Source organism: Clytia hemisphaerica, unplaced genomic scaffold, assembly GCF_902728285.1.
Source record: "Clytia hemisphaerica strain Z4C2 unplaced genomic scaffold, Clytia hemisphaerica genome assembly, whole genome shotgun sequence".
Lineage (NCBI taxonomy): Eukaryota > Metazoa > Cnidaria > Hydrozoa > Leptothecata > Clytiidae > Clytia > Clytia hemisphaerica.
Genome location: NW_027103728.1, coordinates 381,272 through 403,031, shown reverse-complemented (window position 1 = coordinate 403,031; position 21,760 = coordinate 381,272). Strand labels below are relative to the sequence as shown.

Below are 21,760 nucleotides of genomic sequence, written 5' to 3'. Positions count from 1 at the left end.
AAACTCTTTTCCATTGCTACTATCTTTGTAAAATAGTTGCTTACTGAAGTGACGTAGAAAAGAATCATGTACTAAAAAACGAATTATATGAAATAGGGTAATTACCATTGAGTTTGAAGCCCCGTAGAGGCTAGAGATGAATCTTCAACCTTTCTCAAGCAAAGAAAAGTGAAGCCTTAAATTTGCCCCGATTTTAGAAATTTTGTTTTAAAAACGCACGGATCACGTGTTCGATGGATGGGAGGATCCTGGAGTTTCGGATCTAGCCTTGAAATCAATGGTAATTACACCCCGTCACGATGACCCGTTGCGAATTTCCTAGCCATTTAGGGTAAAGCGAGTTAAGCAGCTAAATCTCATTGGGTATTGTATATGATACAAATGAATTTAGTTTTTACTTTCCAGTGGAGAATCTGAAAACTTACTGGATATAAGAGTTCAGTTTTCCGCAGTTTTCAATAGAAATTTTAAGATATTTCTCTTACTGGAACAATTTTCTGAGAACTTTGTATCAAAGTCAGAATGATAAATTGGAATGTGGATAGAGCAAATTGCAACCATAATTTAGATCACTTTGGCCGTAAATAACTTTTCAAGTCCATCAATCATCTCTTTTAATTGCTTGAGTCACTCTGAGCACTTATATACCCCTAGCCGGCTGTTCTGTCGGTTTTCGGTAAGAGAAGATCTAAGAGAGAGCCGACGAGAAGTTTCCTTAGAAATTGCTTCATGAAATTGTTTTGACCGCTCTAACGGTCTCTCCGTCTTTGTATCTGTGCCAAAATTAAGTCGCTTGTCGTTATGTTATGTAGGAGTTCATTTTGTTTCAATTATTTTCTCTTGTCGCTTGGTGTTAAAAGTTACTTCAGGAAATTTAGTTTGACTTGGGATATGCTTATTTTGTTTGGACAAACATTACAAAATGTGCGGAGGTTAAATTAACTTATTTGTTCAAACAGGAGAGGTTTTTACAAATTTGAAAGTTTGCTAGATCTCATTGGTTGGCTTTTTTCGAAGATTTTACTTTACTGCTAAGATACCTTTTATCTGAAATGAATTAAAAGACCTCTACATCTAGGCTACATCTGAAATATCTAGGCTGCTGATTTCGTGTCCTTACTGCTATTCAGATTCAGATACCAAAACGTCGCTGGAATTAGGTTGCTGTGGGGAGGCGTAATTATGGCGTGAAGGTTTCTATGCCCGGGTTTGATGAGCAGTTTACCCACCTAAAGATTTAATGAAATTTTGAGACTTGCTCCTAAACTTTGTGATTTGAAAATTCATGTAAACTAACTTTTCTGAACAGACCTCAACGCAATTAAGATTGTAGTTCAATACTAAGGAAACATTCCAGGAATTCGGTCAAGCTGGAAGAATGCGGTTATAAAGTAGAATTATGATATGACTCATACGATCAGTCGGTCGAAAGTGATATTGAGTGAACTAACTGGACAATATTAGTGACATTTACAATATTTTTTGGTTCAAAGCACTAGTCTTTTCTTTGATCAATGTGTTCAAGCCAGAATCACAAACGGGACAGGTTTTTTTTCTATATAGTTTAAGTTTATCGACCTAGTGACTTTCATATTGGAAGTTTAGCGTGGCTTGGATTGTTTAGTAATTAATCATGAAGTCTTCAAATATTCCACGTTTTTGTTACTAGAGTTCATACAAAAGTGTCAAATCTTCTGACAGCCATGACGTCTTCTTGGGTGTCAAAGTTCAAAAGCCAACCTCTAATTTTAGTTGTAGCAGATAGAAACCACTCCAATTCATGCGTGAAGTTTCTATAAGAACATTATGAACCTGGTTGTCACATAATCGATAAAACTTTTGACCGAGTGGGCAAAATTATTTCTAATATGGTTTCCAAGTGCTCTTAAGACTGGACTTAAGTATTTCCTAAAATAATTTTGAAATACTTAAAGGGTAAGTGATTGTGCTATTTTTTCTTATTTCGGTGGTTTTTATTGCATGTATCGTATCATGGCTGACTGAAAGTGTCGAAAAAAAGATTTCATAACCTTTAGCACCTAGAAAAATTGATTTTTAACCGACCATATTAAAAACCTGAAAATTGTAAAATGTTACATTTATTAATCATTCAAATCTTGAGCCAATCCTTAAAATCTCAAGATTGACAAACGCTCTAACCGTGAAATTTTTACCAAGAAGATGCTTGAAGTGTTAAAAATAGAAAGGAGGTTACTTGAAAGCCCTTGATCAAGTTTAGGTTGTATTTTTGTTCAAAATGTTATCTAACAAGTTTTTGAATTACATCACCACGAACCATCATGCTAAGCTGCACACTATATTTATTGTGGATGATACCCTATTCAACATCGAAGCCCACAAAACGTAAAAGATTCAATAAGCTGGCACCACTTGTCAGAAAGATGTCAGAAAAAATGAAATTCGTGTCACCCCTAAAGTTTTCTTTTCAATGAAAGTCTGATAGGTTGACTGGCCCAACCGCAACTCCTTTAAGGTCCTTTTAGGGTTGTATTTAGCCACAACCAGTGCAATAATATATTGGCACCAGCTTAAAAACCAGCCTCAAAAATCACTGCATTTACTCACTTCCATCTCCTAAACTCCTCCCCCCTAATTTCAATGGTTGAAGAAGAGAACAGGGCTGCAGACTCAACCATTGAAGCTTGGGGAAGGGGAAATAAGTTGTAACATCAAAAATCAGTGTTTACTGCCAAATATTATTGCAGTAATTGCAGCAATCGGTTCCACACCCCTTGTACTTCCCTTGTCACTGGCCAAACTTAGCGGAACATATAGAAAAAGGATTTAATAGTTTGCACTCAACCGCAGATGTTAGAGGTAATGTCTTTAGAGTTTTGACATGAGTTTGCTTTGCTAAATTTACTACCAGTCCCCTAGCGCTGCTAAGGGTTGATAAGTGTATGATATATCAAAGTTGCATAGTCATACCATTCTGCCGGTCATTTTGCTAAATAAGTTTCTCTATTCATGCTGAAAGTTTCTTGTATGAAATGTCAACTGGCGGTCTTTTTTGTGGCTAGTGCTAAAAAAACCAAAGGAATTTTCTTTGCATGTAAGGGTGTTTGCCAAGTTAAATAAACTCCAAAAAAAGAGGTTTCTTAGCTTTCTCTACATATCGACAACCGATCAACCAACCACCGTTTTGAGAAAACTTCTACCGTCGTTTTGCATAAGATTCCATTCCTGCACTAAAATCCCACTGCCACTTTTCTACCGAAAAAAGACCAGGACTTCGGTTGGTTGCAAATGAGCTTCGGAAACTTAGGCTGTTTCTTATTAAGTAAACACAAGATTTTCCGATTCTTTAGAAGAAAACCCTTTCCAATCTCATCCCGGCTATACCGATAAAAATAGTGGAAATTTTTCTGGAAAAGTCAAGAGAATCTTAAGGCTTGGGGAAACAAGGAGTTTTTTTTGCGTTGGAGCAACGCTCCAACATGCTCCATACCATCAACACAAGAAAAAAAGTGCGTGTCTCATGGTTTCTTTTTTTGTGTCATGGGACAAAAGTGAGAGAAGCACAAATGTTATTAAAAGAAAAATGGAGTGGAGAAACGAGAAAGCGTTTCAGGTTGGTGGGATGTAGCATATTGCATTGCACCAACGCGAAAATAACTTCTCGTGTCCCCCCCCCAACCTTTAACTTTCTTGTTGTTTTTTTCAAAAAAGGTCATCCCTCTTTTGAATGACACAAGTTTTTATACACCTTGGATACCTTTATTAAAAAATCTAAATGTTTTTTTAGCTGTTTCGCGTTTCCTTCGAATGGGTACCGAAAAAGAATACTGCTCAGGGGACAGTCAGCGGGCAACTGCCCTTATTGGCCAATTCTTTGGGGCGCCGAAGGACAAGAGGCGTAAAAAGGTGCCTCTGGTTACCAATTTCGGCGCCCGTTTTATTTCTTACACGTTTGAATTGGAAGTTTTCAGCCCAAAGAGAAAAATACCCAAAAAGTTTTCGTCCTCGCTCCGCTTGCGTAAGCATATTTTACTTTTTGATAGGGGCTGCCAAAATCCAAACTTTCGATAATTGCCCCCCCCTCCAAAAGAAATTTTGGCTGACCCACAACGCTACTACCCATGATGACTGTGCCATATTGTTCGCCCACATCATCCACCCTTTATAGTGTTTGAGTAAGATTGAAATGCGATGCTTCCCATCATCGAGCACTTGAGAAAATACTTAATTAATTGCCCTTAGTTTATTTATTTTCTCAAGTTAAGTAAACAATGAACTTTTTGCAACTTTGATGTCAAATTGAGGTTTATCAAACCTCAACGCTAGGTCTGGCTGGGGCTTTTAAAAGCGTCCTTGTTGTTGGCTTTTCAAACAAGCATTGTTATTTTTTTTTCATTTCAAAACGTTTATAAAAAAATTATACTTGATGTCAACGGGAAATTCCTTCGAAGAAGGTTGGGCTTCGAAGGACCTTGGGCTAAAAACGACCAGTATTTCGGAGCTGTCAGCGCTAATTTTCTCAATTATCTATTGAGATTTTTTCTTCAAACGGGACGTTCTATTGTATCGAAGACTTCTGTGATTCATAGTATTACGGAAAAACCGCCAAATCAGAGGCTTTGAAACTTATTGTTTGCATACATGTTTCTCCTAGTTACACATCTGGGAAGAAATCACACCGTTTTTCAAAACATCTCTCGGGCTTTCGTTTGTTCCCACCTTAGAAGTTTGATAGCGTCACGAAATCTTTTTAAAAAGGCTTTCAATCGAATGACATGTTGTAATAAACTCCAAAATGGACTGAAGTGCCATTCGTGTTTCAAGCCCGGGAGGGGGCACGCACTCACTCAAGGTAAACGACTGACAGTGCGTGTGGCCCCTAAGGGTCCTTTTCCCAAGCTTCCCAAAGTGCACTGTAAAGGTCGAAATGAGCAAAGATGAGAAAAAGTTTACTCTAAAGGTGTAAAATTTGAAAATGCACGCCGCTGTAAGGGTAGATTTTTCACTTCCGAATTTACTCAAATTCGGCTAAATTTTCTCTACACTGTACTGTAAGTGTTCGATTTTAAAGGCCTATTTTATGGCCTCACATACGGTGGTTTTTGAATTGAGTGCCCCCCCGGGGTTTCAAGATTGAGATGAATTGCTCTCTTTGGAAATCTTGGATAATTTAGTTTTGAGTGCATGACACCCAGTGGTCATGAGAACATGTCAAGTATCTGTTGGAAAAAGGTTTTAGAATTGTGACATATGCAAAAAGATTTTCTTTCTAAAGTTATCAAAGTATGTTTCATTGCTACTGAAAGTGTTATGTATTTCATTAACAAACGGTGATTAATATTAAGGTATGTTCCAAAAAAAAATGACAGTCTGCACATTTTGATACATTGCTCTCATTGTAACTTTGAACTTGGTTGATTTCAAATATGTTCTCAGACTTTTCATATCTTTCTTTGAGCAAAAGCTACCACCCTTCAAAGCAGCCTAAAAAAGGCTAAAAAGACCAAGTGAGATATAAAAAAATCTGAGAACTTATTTGACATCAGTGAAGTTCAAAGTTTTCAGAAAGGTTAAATTCAAAATTTTGTGTAAAGTAAATTTTTTTTCTCACTTTTTTCGTCTTCATTTTCGAAATTGTTAAAGATTTTGAAATCATCCGCTTAAAATCATATTTTCAACGAGGTATTTGTAGACGGCCAATTTTTTGGAACACACTTTAGGTGTGAACGTCTTGTGTGCAACTACGAAGCAGGGCCAAGTTCTACTCCGTGCCTTTGAGTTGATGTTCCGAACCGTGAGAAAGTGTGGGGTAGCTAATGGCCAGAATTTCGTCAACAATTACCCTACTTGTTCACCGCAAAAATATCGGAATTTTGAAACGAGAGCAAACAACCATTAAAAACACATCAAAATGTTTTTGTTTTGAAAAAGTTTTTTGTTTTGTACAACTTTCAAAAAATTGTCATTTTTTGTGATTTTCATTATTTTTGGATAATTTTTACATATCAGCATCAAATTATTCATTGCTCTGGCGAAAGTATCAATTTTTGTTTTTAATGGAATATATTTAAGTATGTAGAGTCAATCTCCTCAATAGTTTAGTCATTAAGGCCCATTAGCTCTTTTCTAATTAATGCGGCAGATTATTTCAAAATAATATATTTGCTTTTTGAAATCTCGGAAGCCATTAGTCTCAAAATAAAGTAGGTATTTATCTAAAAACAATCTTCCTGAAAACCAAAATAATTTGGGTAATTGAATTAAAGTTGTCTGTTGAGTTGGGTGAAGGTCTGTTCGTTTTTTAGTTTTAAAGATTTTGGCTTTATATTTAATGATTCAGGACCCCATGTCTTATATTTCCTCTTTTGATGTATAAGTTTTAACACCCCTGTCTCACAGCCCTACTGGAACTTTTTTCCTCAATGGGGATAAAAATTCCTATTGAAATCCCGATGGGGATAGAAACACTATTTTTCCACGGTTAAAAAATCCAGTGGAGTGGTTTTGGAGTACAATATTTTTAAACATTGAATTTCGAATGGGGATGAAATCAAAGTCATTTTGCAGTGGGGCTAAGGTCCCAGTCAGTCTGTGAAACTGGGGTGTGTTTTAGGATAAAAACCTTGACTTAGTGTTGTCAATTATTCCGCTTTGAGATTTTTTACTGAAATCTTTTCAAGAAATTTTGATATTCTACTTGTTTTTATACTATGGTTAGACTGAAGTTGTCTTAGACTGTATAGTAGTATATAATCCATGCAACTTAGTAATATTGGTGTTTATGTAATAGTACAATAATCGTAACATGATGATATCAGTTTGTATAAACTACAATTTGTCCTTTGCTTGTTTTGCTTATGTCTGAATTAGTCGTCCATGCTGCTAGACTAGAGTTGTCAAGTTCTATTACGGTATAAGTCATTTTCGTTGAGTTCGACTGTGGAAAATCGTCCATTTTTTACTCATTTTTTTCGGGTTAGGAATTTTGCCTACGAAGTCAGTTTTTTGGCCATAAAAATTTTTGCCAGGCCTTATTCACGGGCCCCTTCTCAAGAACGCTTCAAAATCATGTTTACTTTCGAACCAATCACATGCAGTTGAGTCCCACGAAAGATCTTACGGATCCTAAGAGTTGGCCCCTTATATAGCTGTCATATGACGGTACGCTTTTTTTTATGGGATGATACTCCAGACTGAATATACTTCCAATTTTGCCTGTATATCCCACTTGGTCTTCATTTAGTCGTCTTGTATGCGCTACATTACATTTTGGTTTGATCTTTCGAACTTTTATTGGATTTATATAAGCTTTATGATTTTCTTTCCCCTCTTTTTGGAACGAGTATTTTGACGAAGGTTATTTTTGACACGGTTGGTGATTGATTTGAAAATATTTTTATAACGCTTTTGATGTTGACGTCATCACAAACAATGATGTTTCTATAAAACGAAAGGAAAAGACAACCTTCTTCTTCCCACAAAGCAAGATATCAGTCATGGCCGTAGCGAATAGTTTGCTAGGTGGAGAGCGTTGATTTCCATATAAGGAATGTTCATAGTACTCTGATACTCTCCATCGTTCAATTTTAAGCACTTCTCAGATTGTTAACTCAGACATTACGTTGATTTTCATTGACAATTTCAACTTCGACTAAAAAGACTTTTTGGTTAGAGGGACGTGGGAGTCAGTTTGATTAATGATGCTGCGATTATTATTATTATGATGATCAATGGAATTTTCTTTGAACATTTGTTGTATTGTGTGTTTTCTCAACTTGGTTACGTTTTTTAAATTGCGCTTTGGAATGGGTAATTTTTGATTAACATTTTTGGATTGTTTTTTTGCTTTGACACCTTTTCGACCGTAGTCAGGCGCGTGCCACACTTTTTTTACACTTTTTTCTATTGTCTTTAGGCAGGATAAAAAAAGACTGGAACGGTTTTAGGGTGGTAAAACAGACAAAAAGATGCCCGCGCGGCAATTGGCGTCTACGGTGTAAGAGGTGTATTGAGGTAAAAAAAATATAATAGGCTTGGAAAGCTGTTTGATGTCTTGGAAAACACTTCTAGGCTACGTTTATACACGCTTTTTTTATAAGAATGGCTTTTTTTTATATTTCATCATAAAGTCTCTGCAGCGGAGACAAAAAAGTCTTTTGAGAGTATTCCACTTAGCTAGCGGTTTTGTGCTCGTTATAAAGATAATTTTGACTCAGGTATAAAGTTGACATGTCTCAAAAACATGAAAATTAACATAATCTTCGGAAAGCATTAGCCAGTGGGAAATGAACAAACTAATGATTTAATACGAAGGGTACCATGATGAAGTTTCCCTGCAGGGGTTTTACCTAATTGCTTACGCCCTCATTTTCGCGAAAAACCGCAAAAACCAAAAAGTGCTGACGTCAGCAAAACTTGTCTTTTAAATAACTCCAGTTTGGCTAATGGTAGAAACATGAAATCATTTTGCAAAAAAATTTTTGCTGACGTCAGCACTTTTTTGCAAAATTTCATATTTTGCTGATTTCTGCTCACAACAGCAAAATTTGAAAAATTATTTTTTTTGCAAAATGATCCTTTTAAAAAGATGTGCAGCTTTGGTCCAAATTTCATATTTATTATTTTATTACTTTACGCAAAATGACATGCTGTATTGTCTGTGGTCTAAACGGACTTTTTACGTGAAAAAATACGCTATCTGTTTCTCATAAAAACAAAATATATAAGAACATAATGCTTCAATGGCCAAAATGTTAAGAACAAGTTAAGAACAAAGGCTCACAAACATGACAAATTTCATAAGAAAATGAACAAAAATGCTCATCCAATGGTGAAAATAACAACATTTTTAGGCTTTAAACTCAAAATGTCAAGAACATCCGAAAGCTTCAAAAGTTTTGGATGTTCTTATAAAAAAAGGTGTATCTTTATCTTATGGATACGAACAAAATGAGCTGAGAAAAGAAAAAAGCAAAAATAAACAAAGTCAGGAAGAACACATGTTAGTCAACTACCGACCCCTGAGGATCATTTCGTCACTCCTCTATTTCACATCCGTTTCGGAACCTTATTTCGGTAAGGTTTAATCCCGAGCAAACTTTTTTTGTATTTGTGTAAAATCTTTTATGAGTGTGTTAGAACGAACGTCCATGGTGTAAAATTTTCCTTTTTGCTAAAATTACATTACACTTTTTTCTTTATTTTGTTGGCTGGTGAGTGATGTTTTGTATTGGTTGTCATGACCCAGCTCCAATGAGATGGAAAAGAAAAAAAAATTGTAGTTAAACTGTTTTGCTTAGAATTTTATACAACAAGTCAGAAATTTTCGGGGCCAGCAATTTTCGCGGTTTGCGCGAAATTTAATGGTCGCGACAATATTTCATTGAGTTGCATTCGCGATGTTAAATCCCCACGAAATAGCGAATGGTCGGCCCCACAAAATTTTCCTGGCGGCAAAAATTTCTGACATTAAAGTATATTCGATTGTATTGAGGTAAGAGGCATCCGGCAAAGCTTATTTTTTATAAATATGTGCTCTTATCTTCCATGTAACACATGCTATGAACACAAATGATATATTCTGATTTCTAGGATAGACACTTAATTTGTCTCACCAACTCCCAATGAAAATTATTATTATACTACTTTATGGTTTGATGCGTTCTAAAATCTAAGGAAAAATTCTTACCTGCATAACAGGTAACAAGAGAAAGTCAGTTTTCACTTGATTATATCCCTGTCCTGACAGGCTTTGAGTCTCTCTAGGGTTACCTAGACAGTCTCTCTAGGGTTACCTAGACAGTCTCTCTAGGGTTACCTAGACAGTCTCTCTAGGGTTACCTAGACAGTCTCTCTAGGGTTACCTAGACAGTCTCTCTAGGGTTACCTAGACAGTCTCTCTAGGGTTACCTAGACAGTCTCTCTAGGGTTACCTAGACAACAAAAGCATACCATAGTTTAATTGGAAAAGTGCACAATATTTATCCTTTTTTGAGTTGTCAGTCTGAATGTGTTCTGAAAATGTTTTTTTTTACCATTTTGTGAGGATTTTCGTGCAATTTTCTAAATAATTGGATGTTTTAGAGTCCGCAAATCCTCAAAATGTTCTGTAGTTGTTCTTAACATTTTGGCAATGGAAGACTTTATGTTTTTATATAGTTTGTTCTTATAAAAAACTTGGAGCTAGTTTTTTCAACCGATTCTGGGAGGTTCTTCAGCAGTAATTGTCTGTAATGATTGGAGGATGCACAAGATATTTTCTCATAATGTTCGCACACCAATGACTGACAAAAATCTCAACAACTTTGAAGGTCATTTTCGGAGAGATACTCATCATAGTTTTCCTTATAAAGTTGTTTTTCTTTTGCGGTTTTGTACTCGTCTTTGAGTAGGATATATAGAATGATTTCCGAATAAACCCTCAGGTCGTGGTTCCATTTCAAAACGTTATGATGGTGATGATGAATAGAGAGGGTGAACCTTTAGGTTGGTTGTATGTTTTTTTCCTTGTTGCTAATAGAGGTTAAAGTGCAAAAATTATCGACATGGTAAATCTAGCGAGTTTATGTATTTTCACTTTTGAGGATGGCAGAGTAACTGAAGTGCTGTAGCCTAAACAAGAGGGGTGCAAAATTTGTGTAGAAGAGCATTTATTTTATGACACTATTATTATCTATACATCATATAAAAAGATAATTAAGTGTCTGCTCTCCTTCACAAACTTTTCGCCCCTCCTGTCTACGCTACTGGAAGCGATTTGTAATATTCTGCAGTTATAACCCGAAAACTCGAGGAAGTTAAAAGTGCTGATTTATCGTCGTCCTCAGTCAATCAGGATCGAGACAAATCAGAAGCCAACAGTCTCTGTCGCTGGAAAATCACAGATAAATAAGCTTTATATTGATTCTCTCTATTACCTTATCGGTAGAAATTTCGTCGGTGGAAAATTTCGTCGGCAAAAAATATTCGTCGGCAAAAACTTTCGTCACTTGCTGGTTTTGGTAAGCGCATTAAGGCCGGGGAAAATATTCGTCGGTAAAAACTTTCGTCACTAAGCGATTTTTTCGTCACTTTTTACCGACGAAATTTCTACCGATAAGGTATTTTAAAGGGACATTGCGGGAGTTTTAACAATAGAAGCCTTTCGTTTTTAAGAATCGGTAGATTGTGTTTTGTGTATTTTACAGACCAGCGCGCTTTATACTAAAGCCTAGGTCTGCAGATCATATTATTCATTTTCCAGCCACTGAGATACAACCTGCGGATTATTTTTATAATATTTTTCAAGATGTCGGCAAGAACATGTGTATTTCTCTGTGGTTTCTTTCACTTTAATTTAATGGTCTAGTAGTTGTCTTTTATTTTACCAATTTCTTTGGGAATGTATGGAGTTGAAAGGAGACTTATCAAAGTTGATGTCTGCGAAGTTTCGATCCATGTATTTCGTTAGCAATCATAAATATTTCTGTAATGCAATGCATATTATTTGGATTTCATAGAAATATAAAATAGGTGTTTGATCTTCCCTTGGCTTCCACTACTAAGAACTTTGTACTCTTTAAAATGTGGATTATTATGCTTTTTAAATTGGAAATTGTAACTATAACTTAGCTTTATAATCTCATGCAGGATAGGCTCTTCTTTTTCTTTTCCACAAGAACACTTTTCTGAGCATTTGACAACCCTTGTTTTGCAGGGACATCCTTTTCTGAGATTGGAATCTTTTCTACAACAGGTATTTTTACAATTGCAAAAAAAATCATCCATTTTTCTTTTCCTTCTTCTTCTGTCTGCTTTCTGTCATAATAACAAAGACGTATTTGCTAAAAAATGGTCAAAAATATCATTAGATTTCAGTAAGTATTACGTAATCGTAACGCACTTACCGTTGTGTCTTTTTTCATTTTTATAATAGAGTTCTTTTTTATAATTTCAATTTTTAGCTGCGGAGGAGAGAGCAATGAAATCGATTACCTCGACGTTCGAAAATTTGCAATAAACCCGGGGGGGTTGGCATCTAAAACGTAAAGCGACCCACCGGACGTTTGACGATATAGGGAAACTTTTTGGGGACATTTTTTGGGAGTTCAGGAAGTGCATTTTAATGGTCAAGTATCCCATTTTCGAAGCAAAATTTTTTTGGCAAGGGCATTACTCTTTACAAGAGCGATAGAGAAACACACCAGCACCCCCGTCCAGAGAAATAAAAAAGTAAAACAAAAACAAAATGACAAGAAATGAATGAAAGATTTTTTATTTTGTTGGAAATGTTTCTCTGTGAATGAAAATATTACTTCGTTAGCTAATATTACAAGAAAGATTGGAACGATTCATATGCAAAAGGCTTCCTGCGACTTTTCGCCCAAAGGAAAGTCTACCATGTTTGTTATGGTTTTTCTGTTTTCCCACGTGACTTTTGTTTTGATTTTGTATGTTTTGTTTTGACTTGAAAGCGCGACAATGTTTACATCACAACTCCCGCAATGTCCCTTTAATGTTGCCAGTACAACGATTTGTTCTAAAAGTAGTGCGACGAACGTAATGACAAGATTCTAGGGGAAATTTCGAACCCTCTGATTTGTGCAAATTTAATTTTTGTTTTGAATTTTCAGACATGATGGTGGTGTGTGGAAATTATTCACATGATCGTTTTCCTATTCCTTCGAATGCCTAATTATTTAATTTCCTTTTTTTAATGAAATATTTATCAACAAACAAAAAGTTTTGATTGAAATTGCTGGACTGATTTAGGCTGATCAATGTTTGACCTATCCTCGGGTTTTTAGGGGTTTTTTTCTCATCCCTTTAAAACGTCCGTCAAGATAACACGAAACAGGGCTTACCGTACTTGGTAAGATAAGTGAACTCAAGTTAGTTTTGTTTTTCAATCACGTACGACTCAATATTTCAGGAATGGGCAAATTTCCAAGGAAACTCTTGACGATCAAAAACCGCAAAAAATCGAACGCAAATTAATTTTTTCGCTAAATGTGCGATTAATTACTGATTTACAATTAGTATTAAAAAGGTGACTCAATATTTTGACCTCACACGGAAAGAATGTTTGAGAAGCGATATTAAGGAGGTCCTGAGGTCACGGATCACTCATTAAAAACTCGTTCCAAACAATTGTAGGTTTAGACTACGAATGGAGTTCTTTGGGAGATCTGCGTAGATCTCTCTTGTTGTCAAGCCAACAGAATTTAAAATTTATACAACGAAAATTTCGAGAGTTGAAATATAAGTTCAAGGTCTTTGTTTGGCTTCATATATTCTGTGCCTACATTCGGCTCTCACTTATTCGAACCTCTGTTATTATCTTTCTATAATTCGAATTTATCCTCAGAACTCTTCCAGGGAGAAACCCTCTGGCAGGGCTTGTGGAGCTATTTGAAATAAGGTCTGTAAACTACATGCCTGCACCAAACGGACACGGCTTTTTGTGTTTGTGGAACTTTTCTTTTCCGCCGTGGTGCAAGCAATTGAGCGATGGATTTAGCATTGAAGTTGCTTGCATTTAATAGTCTTCTATAGAAAGACTTGTAGATAATCAGGACCATTGCGCTGTTATAACGACTTTCTGTTGGTCTAAATTTGTTTTTGCGTCTAGCCAACAGGAAGCCGTTATGGAAGCGCAATCAGTCTTGATTATCCATGATTCATTTCGACTGTGAAATGGCCTTTAGATACGCAAGAGGTAGACGATTTTATTGTCCGTTAAAGTGATAGTAATCATGGGAAAAATATATGCGCAGTAGAGTCAGGGCGTCCGGGCGGTTTACGGAAAATATAGTGGTGGTAGAGTTTGGAACACTTTAAACACCTCCGCCACTGATTTCTCCGCCCAGGGATAACCACCCGTTCACAAATTTTTCGCGCCTCCTAAACTAGTTCCTTTTTTAGTGATCATTAGAGGACATAATGCAGTGTACCAATCGTCTTTAAAATCCAAAATGAAAAAAGATGAAGGCTGCTGCATCAATATTTAAACGCTAAACAAATCTTCCACCACCACAAAAAAACAAAGTTAAATTTGTACTTTAGAATGATGATATCATAGATGGCCAATATACGTTTTTTGAAATAACCAATGAGATTTCTTTCCTATAATTATTGCATAATTATTTCTCCATACGTTGTCTATAAATATTGAGGATTTTTTTATGCAAATTTCATTTTTGTCTCAGACTGAGGTCTCTACTACACTATTCATCAAGAAGGTCCTTCAAACAGATATTAGATTTCAAGTCTGGTTTTTGTTTTAACCGTCTAGTATTTTTGGTTGGAATACATTGAGAATCTTTAGTGCAAATTTACAGATTTTAGTCGAGGGAGATTAATTTTAGCAAGTATATACGAAGATAGAGACAAGATGAAAAAAAGTTAGTTTTTCTTAAACTTAAACTGTACTTTTATGATTTCAGATTCAACAACAATAAAAAATAAAACCATGAAGTATCTCATCCATATATTCTCCATAATAATCACAATGTTCCTTCTCACCAAAATCTCTGCACGTTCCGTCCGGGATCTTTCCGCACAATCTACACCCGGATCCTGCCAAACATTACGGTTCAACCGGACAATCATTGTAAACGGATGTCAACCAATTACTATCTCGGATGCTATGTGTCTGGGAACATGTTTCTCAAAAGTGTATTCCAAAATCGTCAATCTTACAGCCGTCACCACACATATATGTAGCTACTGTCTACCGGCGGAGAGAAAAGAACATACATTTATTCTGGATTGTCCTGGACGTAAAAAAAGCAAGAAATACAAGAAAGAGAAGATCACAACGAGATGTGCTTGTAGTGAGTCCAAGAGATGTGCGTAAAGTGTGAAGAAATGTGTGAACCTTTGACTGGCCTGACTGATACAGGCTTTGTACGGTGACAAAGATGGATCAAGTTGTCCAGTTGTCTGAGAAATGAAGTTCAGGATGGATTGCTTCGGGAAAAAAACTCAAAAAACAAATAAAGATGACCAAAATGGTCATGCGTTCCAAGTGCTGAAGTTCAAAGAGCGTGGCCTGGACATTTTGATGGAGCTATATTCCATCTTAGAGGTGATAACTTTTGGAATGGAGGAAAGCCAATGAAAATCGTACAAACGGATATCTTTTATACCTTGTACTGGATATTTGAATATTATGTAACTATAAATAAGAACAAGCCCGTGTTACAGAATCGGATTTCCTGTCCCCACTGGAAAATTTAGCCAAAAATTGTAAGATCCCAACTGGATTTTAAAATTCCAAACATATTAAACCAGGCTATTTTCCATCTCCATGGACATTGAGACCCTTCACTTTATCCCACAAAGTAGCCAAGAAACTTTCACCGGGTCGTTAAGGTAGAGTCTACTATAAGACCTTTTCTCAAAGTCAGGTCTCTATATCTCATTATTAAATTTAGCAAGTTTATCCCTTCTTAAACCCAACAAAGTTGCTTTGATCCGATTAGCATACTCTTAACGACTCTCCTGGAAACTAAGACTTCCACATCCATTGATAAACGGGGAGCGGTTATGCTATTATCTCTTTGCTAAAATGTATCATTCTTTTAGGATGATAAATTCAAAAAGTTATCTGAGATTTGCGTCGACCAAAGGGCCCTGTTTAACCTGGAGGTATGGAAGTAAATTTTTAGCGTATAGTTTGAACAGGCCTTTTCCTAAAATTACTGATTATTTTTTTCGCTTGTATTTATATTTTCAAAATTTATTTATGACTTGGTTTGTTATCTATATGACTTTGTTGCTATGACAATATTAATATTAATATCTTTTTCTAGTGACCTAGAGTTTTGAACTAGTCACCATGGCTAGATAAGATATGTTGCTCCTTTGAATTTATTAAGCAACTCGATTGCCTAAACTTCTAGACACACTCAATATACAAATCAAAAATTAAAGTTTCATGATTGATAGTTAAGGCCGTTCATAATAAAGGAATTGATATTCATTGGTTTATGATTGAATGATTTTAAGGTGTGAAATTTTGATGGGAAAAATTAATCAATCAGTCGAAGAAAAGTGAAAATAGCGAAATGTCACGATTAGCAAAAAAGATGAAATTTCTTCAAGTTTTTTTAAACCTTTTCATATTTCGCTTATCAATATGTCACAATATCTTACGTTGGTCAGATATCAGAATCGCGAAATTTGTTCTCCGTCATACGGACAAGGTTCGCGCACAAACTCCGTACCGGGAATTCACCATTTTTGATGAAGCAGCTTGTATTGATCGTTGCGTAGAAGACGGATCGGCGCCTTGTAAATCCGTTAATTTTTTCCGCAACGAAACCGATGTTAACCAAAGTATCTGCCAGCTTCTTTCTGCTGATATCACCGACACCAATGAATACACCAATAAACCGGGATGGCGTCATTTTGATACCGGAAAAACCCGATTAACCCGTTTAATGCATTCGGATGGTTATTGTTTTGTGCCAAATGCAGCTTCATGTGTTTTTAGCTCATCAGTACTCTCACTTCGTCCCATGAGCGAGTGTGACGTTATTGAAGCGTGGTTCGATTTTGATCGAAATACAGGAATTATTTCACATGTCTGCAGTGGAAAAGCTCTTTGTCCGGGATCAAGGACTTTCGGTAATGACATAACCTTAATCAATTTTGGCGATTGTGAATTTTACAAGTTGGATTCTTACGAGAGGGAGAAGTTTCGAATTCATATGAGTAAGTTTCTAATAAATTTCTTTTAGCCTCCTTAAACTTGACGCTCTTCTAATAATAGTGTATTAAAATATTCTAAAGATCTGAGACGTAAATCCAGAGATCTCAGTGAATATAAGAATGTCTTGTCCACTAAACCCGTAAACCTTTAAGTACCGATACACGAATTAAATAATGGTAATTTTTTTGAACACATAAATAGAGAGAGCTTCGATTTGACGGATAACTATTGTACCAAATTTTATAATAAAACTCTTTTGATAAGTGAACTTTCTATAATAATTGTATCACTTAAAGTTCAGCTAAGTTTCCGATAGAATAAAATGTCAACATTTCTTTTCTTCCTCAGAGATGTCTTTCTTGAGTTTTACGTTGGTTGTGCATGTCAATATCCACTCACAGGCAGTGTGGCAGGCAATACACTCCGTTTGACCCATTTTGGCAATTGCGATAATCCAGCATGTCAAATGAGATACGATTTTGGTAAGATGTTTTTTCCTTTCACTTTCATGGCTTTTATTATCGCCTCGACGTGTAATGAATTGATCTCTTCCAAAAAACCTCTCGAAATAGGAGATTGAAGATGTATTATTCAGTAACTATTATCCAGCGACCGTAGTGTAATGGTAGAGCATTCGGCTACGATTTGCAAGGTTGCGAGTTCAACCTCCAGCCAGGTCATACCAAAGATTCCCAAAATGGTACTTGATGCCTCTCTGCTTGATGCTCAGTAATTAAGAGAAGGATAAGGGTAAGTGGAGCAATCCAGGGAGAAAAAGTGGAGTCCTCCCTTACCTTCGGGTATAGCTATCAAAAGTGGAGCCTTCGGGTCGCCTCCGACTGCGGTCGCAGACTTACTTATCCTGGGCTATTGGAAAATACTGAAAAATCGGCCTATCTCTATGTGGTGAATTTGGTGTTTTTAGTTTAGAGGAGTAAGACCTGGCTAGGGGTGAAAATCAAACTTTTTAAAGGTAGATCATTAAAAAAGTGACATAATATCTGCCCATTGGAAATAAACTACCTTATTACGCGAATATCACTAGTCGTTTTATTAACACGAATCGAAAAATTTCGTGTTAATCAAAACCTCCTTAATTTAGCCATTGCACAACGTTTAAGCTACTTTACCCCGAAATGTAGGTGATCCTTTTTCTATAAAAGTTCAGGCCAAGTCAAAAATGGTTGTTGAATTTTTTTAACGTAATTTATTGCAAAATTGAGAGAGTTTTTCATCATCAATGTTCGGACCAGCAAAAATCACGGTGTACTCGCTCATTCGAACTTCTGCTATTCAAATCTTTCTATAATTTAAAACTGATTAATTTAGAAAAACACTTTCTTTAATTCGAACTCCTCCGTAGTCTCTTTATTTCGAAAAAATTAGACTCCAACTTTGAGTTCGAATAAGGGAGAGTTAACGGTAGCGTCTTTTTGTATCAGTTTACCTTCCTTTTGTTTATTTTACAGAAAACGGACCAGTAAAAGTCACCATTGTCTCTATATCTGGTGTGCCGTATAACGGTCTTGTAACGAGAATAAGGGCAAAAATAAACGCGGGAGAGATCTGGGCAGTGCGTTATATAGATGGCTTGATGTATCGTACTCGAGCGCACGATACTTTCGGTACAAAAATGCAGACCATTTTCCAAGCACCGTCCACGGGAACGTACACATTTTACATCCATGTCGATAAGTATGCAAAGGTTATGATGAGCACAGACGAAACTAAAGCTAATTTATTATTTCGATTGGGTGGTGGACCAATCTTTAACTGGGATGCGTAAGTCTTGAATGCTCGTTCATAAGTATCCTTACTTTTTAACTTATCGGCAAAAATGTCTTCAGTCAATGTTTTCAAATTGGTCACTTCCCTGAACAAAACTTCACTTTTCAAAAGTATCCACTGAGTGAGTTCTTCAAAATATCTGTTCTGAAGACTACATTTCACAGTCGCAAAGCGTAATGGGTAATCATATGACCACTGCGCGCTAATGACAAGATTTTTGCGTCTAGCCATAAGAAAGCCGTTATGGAGGCGCAACCAGTCCTGATTACCCATGATCCATTTCGACTGTGTAATGGCCGATACCACTACTCTAAGGTCCCGAATAAACCTCTCATCTGCTTATTCGTTTCCGAAAAATTTATTTTAGATTAATTTTTTTACCACCTGTTGATGTCGTGTATTTTACAGACCGGACTTAGATTGCTGTTTTTATTCTCCAAAATCAGCTCTAGTAAAAAAAGGAGGATTCTCAAAGGCTTAATACGTTTTGTAACATCAAAAACTTTTTCTTTTTTTTTGATTTTTCTTTGATCACCAAAATAATGGTATATATATAACAACTATTTGCCCCCCCCCCCATTTCTGGGTTTTCAATATTACATAATCTTTTCATCGAAATTGTGTACCGTAATATGGTAGCACTACTTTTTAATTTTATAGGGCTGTCGCGAACGAGTACAAAACAGATTTGGAGAAAGACAAGAAATATTACATGGAAATTTACACTTTTGATGATACCGGCGATGATTGGTTCTATCTCTATTTCAAAGCACCTGGAAATGGAGGATGGGAGGTCATGGGTTACGAATACCTTGAACCGTACACTGGTTGAAAAAGCAGAAAATTACAAGTTATATTCATGTTCACACACATGGATGATTAACCAATAACCCAGCTGGCACACAACATTGTTTCAACATTCATTTAACACGTTATATAGACGTTGTGAACATTAGATAAAGGGGAACGGGGTACTAGATTTGCGAAGTGACGAGCCCGAGCCAAAAATCGAGAGAGAAAAAAGTGACGTTTTTGGGGCCCTGCATAGAGACTTTTCCCAAAATATTTGTCGATTTTCACTCGATTTGTTTCCAAATTCTTTTAAAATCACGACCCTTTCAGAGGGGGGAGTTTCGATTTTCGTGAATTTTGGAATCTTTCAGAGAGTGAATTGTTTTTTTGTAAAGAGACTTTCGAGGGTGTAAAAATGGGACCCTTATGGCTTATACATACCTGACATCCATTCTGCCCACGTACTCCCCCTTCCCCCGTCAATATGGATTTTTACTGAATATTTAAGAACAAATTTTGATGTTTACTGTCTTTGGAATACCCGTGATTTGATTTTTAAATTTTAGGATTTTTAAATTTGAACGAGTAAATTATATTCCCTAGCATAGAATATAAATCAAATTTCTGTACATTTAGTAATATAATATAGCCTAATATCGTTTTAATGATTTGAATGTTTGTACAGGTTCATTGTCAGTCACTTTTATTTTTATTTCATGATTATTTTTAACACATTTAACAATTTTTCCTATGCACAGGCATTGTTATTTTATAATGTAGATATAACCTTCCCAAAAATCATGTAATGGGGAGAGTAGTAGGGAAAATGCTTTTAAAGGCAGGGGGATTGTGATTATTTCATAGTGTAAGTGGAACCTTACCAGAAACCCGGGGAGGGAAAGGGGTGTTAGAATCAAAGTTTGTAACAGTGTTATTTTTTAAAACCATTTTTTTAAGATTCAAAAGTTTAACTTTGACCCGCAAATTCAAATCTTTTTGAGGCTACTTAAAAATGGTGGATTTTTCGGGCAGGTGAAGGAACAGAAGGTAGACTTTGCAAAAAGGGTTTGGTCAAGAAGGGAGTTGTAGATTTATGGGTAGATGCACACTGCACATTTATTTGCAATTTATAATGAGACCATGTATTCATTTTCTTTGAGAATACTATTCGCTAGGAAAAATTTTTTTTATCAATATTCTCTTCTTCGTTGTTGACTGTTTGTAGTTTGATTGTACGCGTCCCCTTTGATATGTTTTGATATAGGGGATGCGCATCGTGTATAAAATTCCCGTCCGAGAGTAACCCCCGTATTTGTGTTTTTGAGTTTTAGAAACCTGATTGACTTGATTACCTCAAGGGAAGAAATTTTGGCGGGAATTTTTGGCGGATGGCTGAAAAAGATTTTTCGTAGGGAATTTAATTTGGCGGATCAGGGAAAATGCTAATTTTGGCGAGAAATTGGTGAATGACGGATTTTTAAATCCGAAATCCAGGGGCGGATTAAGACCGTATGAAAGCTATGATTTCATATAGTCAAAATATTTGATGAAAAATAAATAAAGGGGTTCTTAACTTACTCGGGCGCTAATTCGCGTGTGCGTTATCTGATATTCCGATGGCGTATTGGCGGCCGCCAACGCTAAAGCTCTAAAGGAGCGGACCAATATACCATCGGAGACCTATAGTAGTCATCGTTTGATGTACCGCATCACAGTCGTGTCTAGCCGTCCTTACACTTTTTGCTTGACTATCGGTTGCACCCGACTGAATTTAGCATGAAAATCTCTGCTGCCTGAGAAGGCTTGAGAAATATTCAAACCTTCGATTGTTGGCTGTTTTTGGTTTATTTTGGTGGATTTATTGAAACTTGACAGTTTCATTACTTTTTCAGTATTATATTTAGTACCTAGTGTAATTTCTTAGTAAGTGCACCAAGTTAAAAATGCTTGACATTGCATGATTATTATCTTTTGTTATTTATTTGTTTTTGGTGGTTGACTGGTTATATCTTCAAAGGCCAAATCAAAGAAAGCATATCAGGTATGTTTTATTTAGTTTTACCAATAATTTTTATGTTGGAATTTTAAACTGCTGCATTCCAATTTAGACCTTTCGAGCCTGTCGACCGCCCTCCATGCAGAGCAGCGGACCGCCCAACCCCAACCGACATCAACAAACTTGTTGATCATGACCTGTGTGTTGTTTATTTGGAAAAGCCAGAATCCTCCTTCATCAATGAAAAAAGTTGGAGGGAGGTTCTCATTTATTGTATCAGTATTTTGGGGACAAAGCTTTTATTTTTTGGTATAACAGGACCATCTTTGCCTGTTTCGCCAAACTCTATTTTAAGAGGCTGACATGCATATTTCAGGTAGTGAAAGATCTAGTGCAGGTGTAATTTTCATTTGGTGTGTTGAGGCAAGCTTAGTGATTCTACAAATATCAAAAAGTTCACATATTGCTGTATAAGTTAGACTAGATTGAGGGAAATTTGGCTCATGGCT

At 36.2% G+C, this 21,760-nt stretch overlaps 2 protein-coding genes across 2 annotated transcripts in view; both read left to right on the top strand.

Annotated features, from left to right (window-relative positions):
• The window catches only part of LOC136804921 (uncharacterized), a 66,281-nt gene that overhangs the window by 3,155 nt on the left and 41,366 nt on the right, over nucleotides 1-21,760 (top strand). The window lies entirely within an intron of this gene.
• Nucleotides 15,912-20,092, top strand: LOC136804924 (uncharacterized). Its single transcript, XM_067061453.1, has 4 exons — nucleotides 15,912-16,677; nucleotides 17,026-17,157; nucleotides 18,145-18,457; nucleotides 19,124-20,092. Exons 1-4 carry the CDS (start codon nucleotides 16,029-16,031, stop codon nucleotides 19,293-19,295), a joined length of 1,266 nt encoding a protein of 421 aa, XP_066917554.1. The 5' UTR covers nucleotides 15,912-16,028; the 3' UTR covers nucleotides 19,296-20,092.